The 13,813-nt window shown below is 32.8% G+C and overlaps 1 protein-coding gene across 1 annotated transcript in view; it reads right to left on the bottom strand.

Annotated features, from left to right (window-relative positions):
• LOC111056924 (sushi, von Willebrand factor type A, EGF and pentraxin domain-containing protein 1) overlaps positions 1 to 13,813 on the bottom strand; it is a 103,699-nt gene that overhangs the window by 24,059 nt on the left and 65,827 nt on the right. The window contains exons 2-4 of the mRNA XM_039430881.1: positions 7,802 to 7,919; positions 6,460 to 6,518; positions 2,239 to 2,448 (exon numbers count right to left, since the gene is read on the bottom strand). Of these exons, the coding sequence (XP_039286815.1) occupies positions 2,239 to 2,448; positions 6,460 to 6,518; positions 7,802 to 7,919 (387 nt within the window). The remainder of the gene's footprint in view (positions 1 to 2,238; positions 2,449 to 6,459; positions 6,519 to 7,801; positions 7,920 to 13,813) is intronic.

The raw sequence follows: 13,813 nt of genomic DNA, 5'->3' as shown, positions 1-13,813 counted from the left end.
TTAATATAATTGAATATTTCACAGTTTTGTTTCAAAATATATCTAAAAAATTGTTTGAAATTTAAATTACGGTAACTAATATAAAAAATAGCTAATAAAAGTCGAAATTCATTGACAAAAAAAAATGTCACTGACCGAGGTTCGAACCTAGATCATGTTTGTAATTCACTGAACTTTGAGTTCTGATGTATAGCGCCTTTACGCTCTCGGCCATTGCATGTCTTTAATTGAAGAGGCCTGTAAGTCAGGTAACGTATGTAGGCTACTATAATATAGTGTAGCCTATAGCAGCAAACTTGAAGCCGTATTAAATATTGATACAATTATTGTACTTTGATTTCAAATTCGATTCTTCACTTTTAAAGACTTGCGATACTTACCTTTCTGACAATGGACAATGCAGCCAACATTATATTGTTGAGGCTATGGAGATATCATCGTATTCTATTGTTTGATATCAAAAACACAATAATAAATATTAAATTATGAAACAGTAATTCATAAAATATATTATAGACATGATACCGCGATTCACGATACATAATTATATAGATTATTACAGTCGTTATGAGATTATCTCTATGATTTTTGTGAGATCGGACACGATCAGCTGTTATTCAAGGTCATTTTACAGCCCTAGGGCGGTAAAGTTTTACCGGCCTGGTCGGAAAACAATCTGGTTTACGTGCGTCATATGGAGGCCGAAAGTGATTGTTTACCGACCAGGCCGGTAAAACTTTACGGCCCTAGGGCTGTAAAATGATCTTGAATAACAGCTGATCGTGTCCGATCTCACAAAAATCATAGAGATAATCTCATAACGACTGTAATAATCTATATAATTATGTATCGTGAATCGCGGTATCATGTCTATAATATATTTTATGAATTACTGTTTCATAATTAATATTTATTATTGTGTTTTTGATATCAAACAATAGAATACGATGATATCTCCATAGCCTCAACAATATAATGTTGGCTGCATTGTCCATTGTCAGAAAGGTAAGTATCGCAAGTCTTTAAAAGTGAAGAATCGAATTTGAAATCAAAGTACAATAATTGTATCAATATTTAAAAGTGAGGTAGAGTAATAATTGTTTCTTTTTATTATCGAATTCCACTTCTTAATGCAATACAATCAACAATAATAATAGGAAAATACAGCAGAGATCTTAAAGTTTAAGGTAAGCCTACTGGTGAAACTCAGCCTTGACTGAAAAATTCCTAGTAATTTTTCCGTAATTCATTATTAAAACTTTTAGATAATTTTTCTTCAATATCAAACCATATAGAGAAAACATTAGGCCCACTCAAGATTGAATCTTCGAATGTTTTCTCTATGATTTAACTATTTTCAGAGCAATATTTTGTTGTGAAAATGCCGGCAAACCGGCTTCAAGTTTACCGCTATAGGCCTACATTATATTATAGTAGCCTACATACGTTACCTGACTTACAGGCCTCTTCCATCAAAAATATGAAATGGCCGAGAGCGTCAGAACTCAAATCTCAGTGAATTACAAACATGATCTAGGTTCGAACCTCGGTCAGTGACATTTTTTTTTGTCGATGAATTTCGACTTTTATTAGCTATTTTTTATATTAGTTACCGTAATTTAAATTTCAATCAATTTTTTAGATATATTTTGAGACAAAACTGTGAAATATGCAATTATATTAATTTTTTAATCACATTATTTCAAAATAGTAATGAAAATCCTATTCATCCATCTATCCATGAGATATTGCACCAGGTGCAAAGCGCGAGCTATAAAAATTCAAACAATTATTCGAAATATTAATAGTATAAAAATATTGTCACTATTGTAAATTATTAATTAGTAATATTGAAATTAATTGACAGTGAAAGTTGTCATAACCAAGATTCAAACTATCAAAATAGGCTGTTTGAATTTTATTTATTTTTTAATTTCTTATATATTGGGAAGTTTTTTTTTGGTGTGGCGAAAAATAGCGTTCGCACCATGGGCAAAAATGTATTTCCGGCTCTCAATCTTTTCTAGTCCTCGGCCTACGGCCTCGGACTTAAAAACCGATTTCGAGCCGGAAATATCTCATTTTCGGCCCTAGGTGCGAAATATACTATTCCCGCACTAGAGCGGAAAAGTGATTCTTTGCGTTCTGTAATCAGTGCAGCAATGGCCACTTTTCAACGTAACTGTAGGAAAAATAAATTTAAGTGTAAAAATGTATTGACTCGTTTGTTTGACTGACCACAGCAACCCCTGGTGGTGACGCGGACGACCCGGATGGGATAGGGGCGGAGCAGATCGACTTGCCACCAAGGCGCCGCCTCCTTGTGCGTCTCGGTGCAGCGGCGTCCGTCGTGAACGGTCGTCGTCTCTCCGTCATTGGCGTTGCCCGCCGATCCCCCTCGCACCGTCGTCGACTGGTTCGCCGGTCGCCTCAGTGCCACGTTTGTGCCTACAACACAATACAGCAGACTTGTATTTCTATTTTCTGAGCATGGAATAGCATATAACATAGCAGGCTACATCAATAATTAATTTGGAGGTTTCTCAAACTACGATTAAGGGCCAAGCCACACGAAGCGATTGGCTGGACAGAAAGCTCTCACTCGATACACCAATCCAATCAACCAATCGGAGAACTTCCTGTGCTGTCGTACCGATTGAAAAAACGCCTCGTGTTGCTTGCCCCTTACAATTTCTGAGCATAGAGAAACAGCTTGAGATAGAGCATGTAAAACTGGAATTGTAATTTCTCAAACATCAACTATATAATATAATATAATAATATTTTACATTTTACTTTGGGGCAGAGGCTTCGGAGGCTCTCCTAAATTCGCCTTATAGATGAATATTTCCTTTGAAAATGCCAGCATATTATTTCACATATTTATCCTTATTATTATGATTTTTATTTATCCCCCACACAATATTAAAATAAAGTTATGACTGCCGAGTGAAACCCTTAAGCGCCGTTGAGCTAAAATTAATTATTATCATGTTTGTATGTTTATACTGCAATCATATAAATATATTTTTTCATATTTTACTTTCAATTCAAGCTATGTTTAAGTATCATAATTTCCTAAATTCAATCCAGTGTATTTTTTAAATGTCTGATTTAGTTCGACTCCTCCCTGCATATGGACAAATCATCCACGAAGGGAGTATATTCTTTATATTATTGTTACTCTATTATTTTGTAAATAAGTTTTTTTAATGAATGAATTTGAATATAGCCTAATAAATGAATCTAATCTAATCTACAAATCAGATCTAATCTAATCTCCCTCCACAAGTTGGCCAATCGTCTAGAATTACTTCAGTGAACATGAAATGATTTTAAATAATATAGTATATAGATAACAAAAAATTATGAATTGAAATGAAATAGCAACAGTTGTAGTAGTTGAATAATTGAAGTTCCGGGATTTTAATTTTCCTTATCTCTTCTTCTCCAAGGTATCTCATACATGGAAGGCTATAGAAAAAAATCATAGGAAGTGAAAGTTTTTTCTACAGAAAAAATTCAGGGAGTACCCAACTCCCTTTTAGCTATAGGTAGGTATAGGACTAACCAATTTGAAACTATAAGAGCTCGTAAAAGAATCTAGTTATTTACATTGTCTGAGGTCAATATTTGTGAATGTTTATGACCATCCGGTAGCCAGTCTGGCCTACATTAGGGCTAGGACAACCCTCCCACCATACATCTAACGGAACTTTACTACTTTGTGGGTGTATCGCTGTATCGTCTCAAGCTAGACGATACCACTTTTGGGGCTTTGCACACGGATTTTAATGCTTCAATGCTCATAGCATGTACTATAGTTGTGTGTGACCTCAAAGGTCACCGTTCTACTTTTGAAAGATTTAGTACAAATGATTTTATGAGTAGATATAGTAGTGGACCCAACTCAAATTCTTTGGATGGACTTTTGTCTAAGAGAAAGAACTATTATCACACATTAAATGGGTAATATCAGAGACAGATCATACAAATTAAACGATATCTTTATTCTATGGTTATAATAATATCTATTAATTATTATTATTATTCTATGGTGATATTCTCTGTTACTAGAAGCATAGAGGATGAATACTATTATATTGTCTCTGCTAGAAGCTAGTAATAATTTTATTAGCCTGTTGTAAAACTCGACAATTTTTAAAGAGCGGGATTACATTATCTGATGTGGTAATCAGATAGAACAAATTAAACCTGGTGACATGATGTATGAAGATCACTTTAAATAAATAGCAGCATTCATTGAATGAATAGCCTGCATTTACAATTCCAAGGATAATGGTTTCAGAACAATGTTCACAAGAAAAAGATATTTCTCAAGGATTGGAATATTTAGAATTTTGTATTAGACTATAAACAGAGCTGTGAAGAAAACAAGTTCAACCTTGGCCTCTATTTTGTTTTGTTCTTATGGATATTAGTACTAGAAATAATTTATGAATGGCGTGAGAAATTGTGCGGCTACCGAATATAATAAAGAAATGATGAATGATCGCATTGGAAAATGGGGATCTGATCTTAGTTCGTATCTTTAACATAGATTTGGGATGGTTTTCCGCTCAACTAGGCATTCAACAGTTTTGTTATATTCAAGGATTTGGAATAAAGAAACAGTAGTTGATAATACTATATGGTAATGAAAAATTAATGTGGTCATAACTCATCCAAATGAATCAATTCTATTGAATAACAGCCCGAAAGATCGCCATACAAATTGATGTTATATTTCTAATCCTCTGATAGCCTGTCCATAACTTGGCCTGTATTGAGTTAAAGTATCAGTTAATTACAGTTGAAATCTTTGACTCGCATGTTATTATTTTTATATTTTAGTTGTGGATGGTAAAAACAATGTTTTCGGTCAATTTTGAATTTGTAAATTTTGATCCGCAATCTCATCATCGAGGAAGCAAGTTTGAATTATCACATCACTATTTTTGAGATTTGTAGTTTGATCTTTGAATATTTTAATTGGATAGTCGCTGACTTCCCGTTAGCACATTCACACTAGCCGCCTAGACTATTTAAAAAGGTCGAGAAATGTGTTAGTTCAGGATACGCTTACAAAACCGAGTGTTAATGTTGCGCAAGGAAGGAATGAAGACCTATGCATTGCACTGGACCACCGGATATAGGAAGAAGCCTTACTTAGCCAAATGTCAGTAAAAGGACGAACCAAATAGAATCCTTCAAAGCTTAACCATTGCATGTTCAACTAAATTATTTAATCCGTATGTTTCAAAATGTAGGGGTTCAGTCAAAAATGTATTTATTTCTATCATTTATTTAACCTTACCTACACTTGTTAGGATTGTTAACTCAGAATAGAATTGAGAAATATTTGTTTCAGGTTGGATCAAAGCTTGCTCATTTATCATTCTCTTCTATAGCTAGTCATTCAAACTGGGTGTTGAAAAATAATATTACGGTATGCTTCATTGGTTAACACATATATGCTACAAGTTGCTCTATCCTCTATGCATATTTTGTTTGGTAAAACTCGACTGTTTTGGACTCATATATTCCTCATGACATCTCGTATCATTGAGGTTTGATTACTGCCTGGAATATCCTCCACTCATTGGGTGAATCCTAAATATACTAGGATAGCCTGTAAGACTATAATCGGAAAATAGAATACCATTGGACATTGGCTACTAACAGAACAAATCATGAATTTGTAATTTTGCTACACATGTAGGCTAATGCTCACGGTGCACTTGTTATTACGTCTGTATCCAGCAGATTCATGTACAATACCAGAATATTAGTATTATCAATACCGATACGGTACAATGCAGAATACAAATACTACAGCAGTACCGGTAACACATTAAAGAAGCATGAAGTTAAAATAGAATTGAACTGGATACTTACATACGGAATACCATTATCACATCATATACAAATACATAGGATATCAGAGCATGAGACAGCTAAGATCACTGTAATCGATTACTATATATGAATGTGAGTTGCAGAAATTCAAATTGACACCGTTCTGTCTGCGAAAGGATAACAGAAAACAGAAAAGGTAATTCACGAATGTGACAGAGCGAGTTCTTTGATGATTGAATCGTGCTGGGGTAACAAAAGGCAACAAAGGCAGACACAAAATTGAATTAGAGTTGTCCGTGGAATAAGATGCAAACTCATCGGACGGGATTGATTGCTTAGAACTGACTGCACTGACTGAACATTTCGTATTATCATCGAGCGTACCTAGATGACTAGGTCAACTGGCCAGAGGAAATGAGTTTTTCTACTGAATCAATTCACACCATCATTGAAAATCGATTCAATATGGTTCATAGATTTCATGACTGACAGAAAATTAGTAATAATAGATTGAGATTCATTTTTCCCATGCAGAATTATAGGCTATACTGTATCGGTTTTTTTAAATGAATAGTTTTTCGACAAGTTATATACACTTACCGCAAAATGGTAGCTCTCCGACCCAGTTACCATTCGCCGAACAGGTAATACTAGATGACCTGAAAAGCGAAGACAGATTTTATAGAAATCAAATTTTGGGAGAAAAAAATAATTGAAATTTATTAGTAAACTCAGGTTATGGTAAAAAGAGTTGAAGAAATGAATAAAAGAAAAGAACGTGATAATTTGAGTTGATTAACAATAATGTATGAAGTGTGATAAACAAATGCATTTATTTGAGATTTTCTCAGTCTTGGAGTCAAACAGAGTTTGAGTGATTCATTCTCATTCATCAGTAACACAGTTGCTTTGAGAATCGTCACATATTATATTGACAGCATAACTTTCATTCTTTTAAATTTTCTGTGATGTGTAATCAGAGATTATAGAATGTAATTCACTATCTTACATTTCATAAACCACTTCACATGGGCTACTTTATTCAAATTAATAAAAACAATATAAAAATATGTAGTACCCTTTATTAAATACTTTAGGCCTAAAATATTTTAACGACTAGTTTCAACCATTGGTCATTTTCAAGTTGAAATCAGTTAAATTTTACTTGAAAGTGACCAATGGTCAAAACTAGTCGTTAAAATAATTATTTTAAAGTATTTAATAAAGGGTACTACACGTTTTTATATTGTTCTTATAAAACAGGACTTCTAAAAATAAAAAAAACTTGTGAAATATTGTGAGTAGAATTTATTTTTATTATTTTTCCATTAGTTATAGAGCATTAGAAATGATTTTCAGTAATAAAAAAATCGATCCATTTTGGCCATTTCACCACAAAAAAATCGTAGGTCAATGGGTTAATCTAATCTATCTTACATTATATACTTTCTGTGTATAATAGAATATATATTTAATTATAATAAACTCGAGTTTTAAGAAAGGAGTTTACGATATTTGTGATTGAATTCAAAATAGGGAGGATAGTAGACCTATACGAATATGTATTTTCTAAGAAATCAACAGCAATTGACGTTTTTGAATAAATAGTTACATTAAACTAATGAACTATTTCATTTGAAAAATTTATCTAATGCAGCCTAGTATGAAATTCTCACATTTATGACAGTTCTAGCCTATAATGTAAGATTCACTTTTGACTATAAAGGTTCACTTTTGACTATAAAGATTCACTTTTGACTATACGATTCAAGGAAATATGATTCGACTACAGGTTCATATTGTGTGTTATTACACAAATCATTCAGTTAAACGTATAGAAAGAAGGTTTTGTATGTAAGAAAAAATACATTATTGAGAAAATTATTACTCCAGAGTTATTTTGGTTCTAATAATATGAAAAATGATAAACGTTGTCTCTTACCCGAATAATTCGTATCCTATATCACAGGTGTAGGTGGCTGAAGTGCCAGGCGTTAGTGAGTCGCTGCTCAGGCTCACCCTAGAATTTACAGGAACGGCTGGGTGGCCACATCGTTTTTCTGCAACAACAAAAAGACAACACTATTGAAATCAATTCTCTAACTCAGGTAGCCTACCGTATACGAGTTGAAAATACAGTATATTCAAATATTATATTTTTGTATGAAGATTATTATACAAATACAAACTCAATGATAGATCTACTATTCTTCTTGCAAGTACAATGAAATGCTCACAATATTTTTGTTGTGATATTGTGATAACTCTATTAATCCATTTGAATGATCAAGATAGCAAAATTGGACTAGAATATAAGTTTAAAGAACAAGATATGTATTATTTTTGTCATAAATAATCATAGAGAAAAGATAGGATAATGATATAGCTTATATGCTATCTTTTCTTTATGATATACCGTAACTTGACTGTGAAAAATATTGGAAAGTTCAGAGAATGTTTTTAATTCGACTATAGTACAGTATTGCTGCAATGCAAATTTCATGTTTAAAATGATTCAATTTGTCATTCAATGAAACAGAATCTATGATTATCAAAAAAATAGAGGAACATGGAGATTTCAGGGCTTGGAAGACTACAAGAATTTCCTTCTCATTTGAAATTGTAAAACGTCAATGGTACTGGTTGCATTATCAATTTATAACTAACATTTTCACATTGAATAAGAGAGGCTTTCTAAAGGACAATATGCCTACAATATAATCCCATAATTATTACGGTACATATTATATATGTAAAATAAAAACTTGTCAAAAGGACTATCTATTTTCTGAGATTTCCTATTACATCGAGAATTCGAACATAAATATAAGATCTATCAACATGAACATTCAAAGGCAGTTGAATAGTTCAATACGAGCTTTAAATTTCAATGGTTTTCGAAAGTTTGTTAAGAACTTCGTATTAAATAATCCATTCAATCGAACTATCGACCTATATTATCAATACTGTTTCTTATACCAAATATGTAGCTACATAATTAAAATATGCTGAATATTAGTACTGTAATAGGTACAGTACCGTGCAAAACGTTTTTGTTCTGGATAGAATGCGAGTGTAAAATACCGTCAGACTCTGATCTCTTCTATAGAAAGGAGATTGAAATTTTCTATTTGAAATACCATGTGTACAACTAACAATGGGACTTTGCTACCATAAATAGGCTGATATTATAAAGTTACAAGCAAAAGTAAAACAAGAACTGAATGGTCTGCACTCCATTTGCCTAATCTTGATTTGAATCAAAGTACCTACTCCCCAATCTCTCTCTACCCAGAGTAATTGTATTGTAAGGCCTGCATCTTAGAACATTTAAACTTTCATTATCCAGATTGTTAAATAGTTGGGCCGGCGCTTGTGTAATATCTAAATTTGGCAGTGAAAGGTTGTGCTAAGTCCATTGACCCACTTAAATGTTGTGAACGTCTGCTCAATGGTGAGAGTCACGTGACCAGGTGTGCATTCGAGCACGCTCTTCTGTCCATTCTCAAGTATAGTATGATATGATAGAACTCATTTACAATACATGCCGGTGCTCAATATTAGTATGTATATTAATACAAAGTACTGTATTAGGATTATCATCTATATACAACTTTTATGCATAATGCGGTGATGAAGCATGAAAGAAGCAATCATTAAAATCACATAGGATGTGGGGCCTGCTCTTCTGAACACATTATGAATCATTCTTAAAAATAAATAATTTTTTAATTAGAAAAATGAAAATCATAAGCTAGTTGGATTTATCGGGATAGGGAAGCTTTTAGGGCTGTGTTTCTTCTGAAAGATTTAAATTTGAATTAGTGGAAAAATAACCGTAAGAATAATGGAGGAAATAGAAAATTTCCTGTGGAACATGAAAAGAGACACAATGAATTCACTCAAGTTAGCCATTTTTTTACTATTGTGGGTGATGCCCACATAAACTCTTGGATTTTACGTGAATAATGAGAAGTATTATGATGGGAAGTGAGTGGATCTTTAGATGTGCTCCAAACCACTTTTAGTGGAAGATCTATATTCTTATAATAACAATATTTATAATGTGACAACACAAAGAAAAATAATAAATTAATGTTAAGATGAGCAAGGAATTGAAAATATCAGGAATGTGAATCTCAAAAAAGTAATTAACAACTAAAATCAAGTAATACTATGACCGTGCTTCGTGATACACGCCTTCAAGAACTTTTTCTCATCTCTAAAAGGTTAAGCCTCTCTCCTTCCATTTTGAACTCGACTACCAGTATAGTATTACAAGAAAAAATCATCAAGAATCATTATGGATCATCAACTAATAATTTTGAGTTAATCCCCATATGCTTTTTTATGCGATTGAAAACTAATTATCTTGCAGTAGGATTTACTGCCCGATTGGATATAGGAAAGTTGAACTAGCGACATTTGCCGCTAAGCTTAATATTGTAGATGTGGAACGCCGGCCGGTGTTGGCGTGATAGCCACAAGCAATTCAAAATCCTTTCTAAAGTAATTTTATTAGTCGCTTGATTACTAAATCAGATGGACCTAATCGCAAGAGCCCTGCTCAGCTTGAGACCTGCGTCTATTATTCCACAATCATACAAAACATTTTAACCAAAATTCCATTCCAATTGGAATAATTAAAGTTTTAGTCTAATATAAAGAAATGAATTTTGAAAATGAATTGGACGTTTTACAGATTTATTAGTTATAAGTTATATTTTTGAACTTTTATGTGACATGTTTATAGCTCTTGATTTTCCTACCTATGAAATATTTTAAATTCCTATTGAAGATTTCCTAGTCCTATCGAAAAATGGATTCATTGGGTTCAAATGATAGTTTTATTTCGCCTGTGTAATATTTATTTAACGCCTGAGCGATGTTGAATGATTTAACATTATCAACATTCCTTTTGTTAGCATTTTGAATATAACCATAAAACAGAACCCTTGGCAATGCCAAGATTCCGTTTTTAAAGAAGCCCACGTGATAAATACTTAGTATCTAGTGGAGATTGTTCAATTTACACTCCTTATAATATTTCAGTACTTGTAAACACATTTAAAATAATACAACCTAGAAATGGGAGTATATTGAATTAACTGTATAGGACTGTATCTGGGTAATCAATACCATATTTCACTATTCACAGCCACACTCGCTTTCAATCTCGCCTACAACCTACGATTGTCTCTTGTCCCAATGATTGAATTATTGTGCATTTCCCTGAAGAAACTGGTTCCAAATGCAGTCAGCACACCCACCTCAATCAGGGTATAACAAACTGGTTCAGTTCATATGAAAGAAAATATAACTTGTCCCTTATGTGGACACCACTCCGAAACCACACACACTCACTTCTCACATTCTCTATTTAAAAACATGACTTGTGTTACCAAATCGAATCAGTAAAACGATATTATCAAGATTGTGAAATATATAAAAACTGTGATAAGTATTTTGCTTTGGAAACTAATTACAACATACATGATTTTATTGTATGTCATATTTAATAAGATTCGGTAATGCAAGCAAGATATTTTCAAAAGTAGAAAGTGGAGAACTGATATTTAAAAATATTATAATAAATAAAAAATAATTGTCAGCACCTGATATGAAATAGAAATTTCAGCTAGAATTTATAGATGAGTGATTTTTGTTACACTGATAATGTTGATTTCTGTCGATAAAATTACTAGAAAGTGACAATGTGAGCATATTAAGGTAGAATGTGTTATTAAAATTTCAACATCTCTTTCAAGTTCAGTTCCTAATGAGCTTTTGATCGGTAATAGAGGTCTACAATCTTTTACTAGTTTTATTATGAAAAATTACAAGTCAAAGATTTGTTGTATTTGTATAAGTGGTGTTTCCATCAACGTTCTTAAATATGTCATAATTTTTTATTTCCGTTGCTGACTATCACTATAAAAGAATAAAATATTTCATACTTTTCCAAAAATTTCCAAGTTGGTATGAAATTTCCATTAGTGAAGTTGAAACAAGAATACCCATTCCCATTCAATTATATCTGATCCCAGCTGTACTAGACATTTTTCTAGAAACTCAAATGCGGTCCTAGAGGAAGTAATGATGAGGTCAAATCACATAAATCTCAATATAGACATGATTTTAGACTTGGGTTCCCTCTGATCCAATACGAATGTAGGTTGAGCGGTCTTCAGAGTTCAAGGCCACCTATGATTCGGTGCTCTATGAGCATTCCTCTCCACAAGTCCAAGTTCTTCACGGATAAGTTGGTTGAGAGAACCAATAACCGACTGCCCATAATATTTTGCTCAACTAGAACCGGTTTACCAGCATTTTATGACCGTCATAAAAATATCATTAATTTTCAAAATATATTCGCTGCATACACTATTGAAGAGGTCAAATAACAGGTAAGCTACTGGGTATTTGAATAAATTACACAGCAGTAAAATTTGAAAAAACGTGACGATGAGGAAAACTGCAGTAGGGAAAATGTTCCAAGATACTTGGACACATATATAAACATATATTGTTTGGACATAGAAGAACTGAAGTTTGGGTTCCCAGGTTTGGGGTTTAAAAATGCATATGGCTTATGGCCCAATGTCTATAGGCCTATGGCCTGTAAGTTAAAAATCATTGCTCACCGTTTTTTTATGTGCTTGTGAGCCAATATGCGAATTGCTTTTGTTCAAAACTCTCCAATGGAACTGATTTATCATGTAGGCTACAGAAAAATGGAAAAAGGCTTGCAATCATTATCCCTTCATTTATAGAACTCAAAGTTTTTAGATCTCAATTACAACTTAAAAAGCAAAAAATTAAGATTCATAGGGGATATAGATTTGAATTAGGTACCAATAAATGTTATAACCATAACGACTGATGATGATTATCTTTATGTTTGCCAACTATATGCAATAGACTAATCAATGTCCAACTTCCAACTGTTATTCCTGCAAAACTTACTACTCTCTTACCTCTCTCGCTCTCTCCTAGTGTACCTAAACTCTTTTAACCCGATGACTATTCCATGAGATTGGCATTGATCTTCTTGTACTGTTAAAGTTAAACGATTTTCTATTTGTAATATTGTATTGTTTAAATTGAAGTGAATGTGAACGAATTCAATTCAATTTCGGGAGAAAAGCAGTTATGGGCTCTGTCATATAGTGAGTGAAATGTGCAAATCATGGTTTTTAACTCTGTTGATAAATGGAATGAAAATGAATTTTCAAAAGAATGAAAAGTTGTAGGCGTAGTAGATTTATCCAATCAATGCACCTAACGTTTCAATAATTATTGAGTTTCAAGGTGTGAGAGATTGGCTACGGCACTTTCGCATTTCACCTGCAAATTTTCAAAATTTAAATTGAAACTTGTATTGATCAGAGGAGCAATGAAACTCTTTCAAAAAAAAAATTCCATTTGTAGCGTGAATTGTATCCTTAGATTCTTGTTTAGAATTATATCATCCAATCTTAATATTCAGAAATGAATGTGAGTTTTTGATTACTAACTTGGAGGAGGAAAAATTAACTAACAATTGCTCAACTCGAATGTAACAAGGTAAATGCATTTCAGTACCAATCACTGTGAATAAGCATCAGAGACATGACTAGTTTCACATTTGAAAAAGGATACTAGTCATTACATAGATGATTTTCTTTTTCTGTGCGCAAAGAGGTCATCCTAAAGAGGAATATCGTGTCTTCTGACATGTTGCTCAAGCTGAAACTTATCAGCTTTTCACGTATTGTGCACTCAATATCAGTAATCAGTACCTGCAGATAATGTGTTTTGAGCCACTCGAACAGAAAAGTCAGTCTATGAAATGATTCGCAATTCTATCAACTTTACCAATCGATATTTATTCAATTAGTAGATATTTATTTGAGGTCCTCAAATATACAAGTCCTTCCCAAAGGACTTCCCAACTGAGACTTCTAGCTTCATA

This window comes from Nilaparvata lugens, chromosome 6, assembly GCF_014356525.2.
Source record: "Nilaparvata lugens isolate BPH chromosome 6, ASM1435652v1, whole genome shotgun sequence".
Classification (NCBI taxonomy): Eukaryota; Metazoa; Arthropoda; class Insecta; order Hemiptera; family Delphacidae; genus Nilaparvata; species Nilaparvata lugens.
Note: the sequence above shows the minus strand (reverse complement) of the source record. Positions and strands in the feature narration are given on the sequence as shown.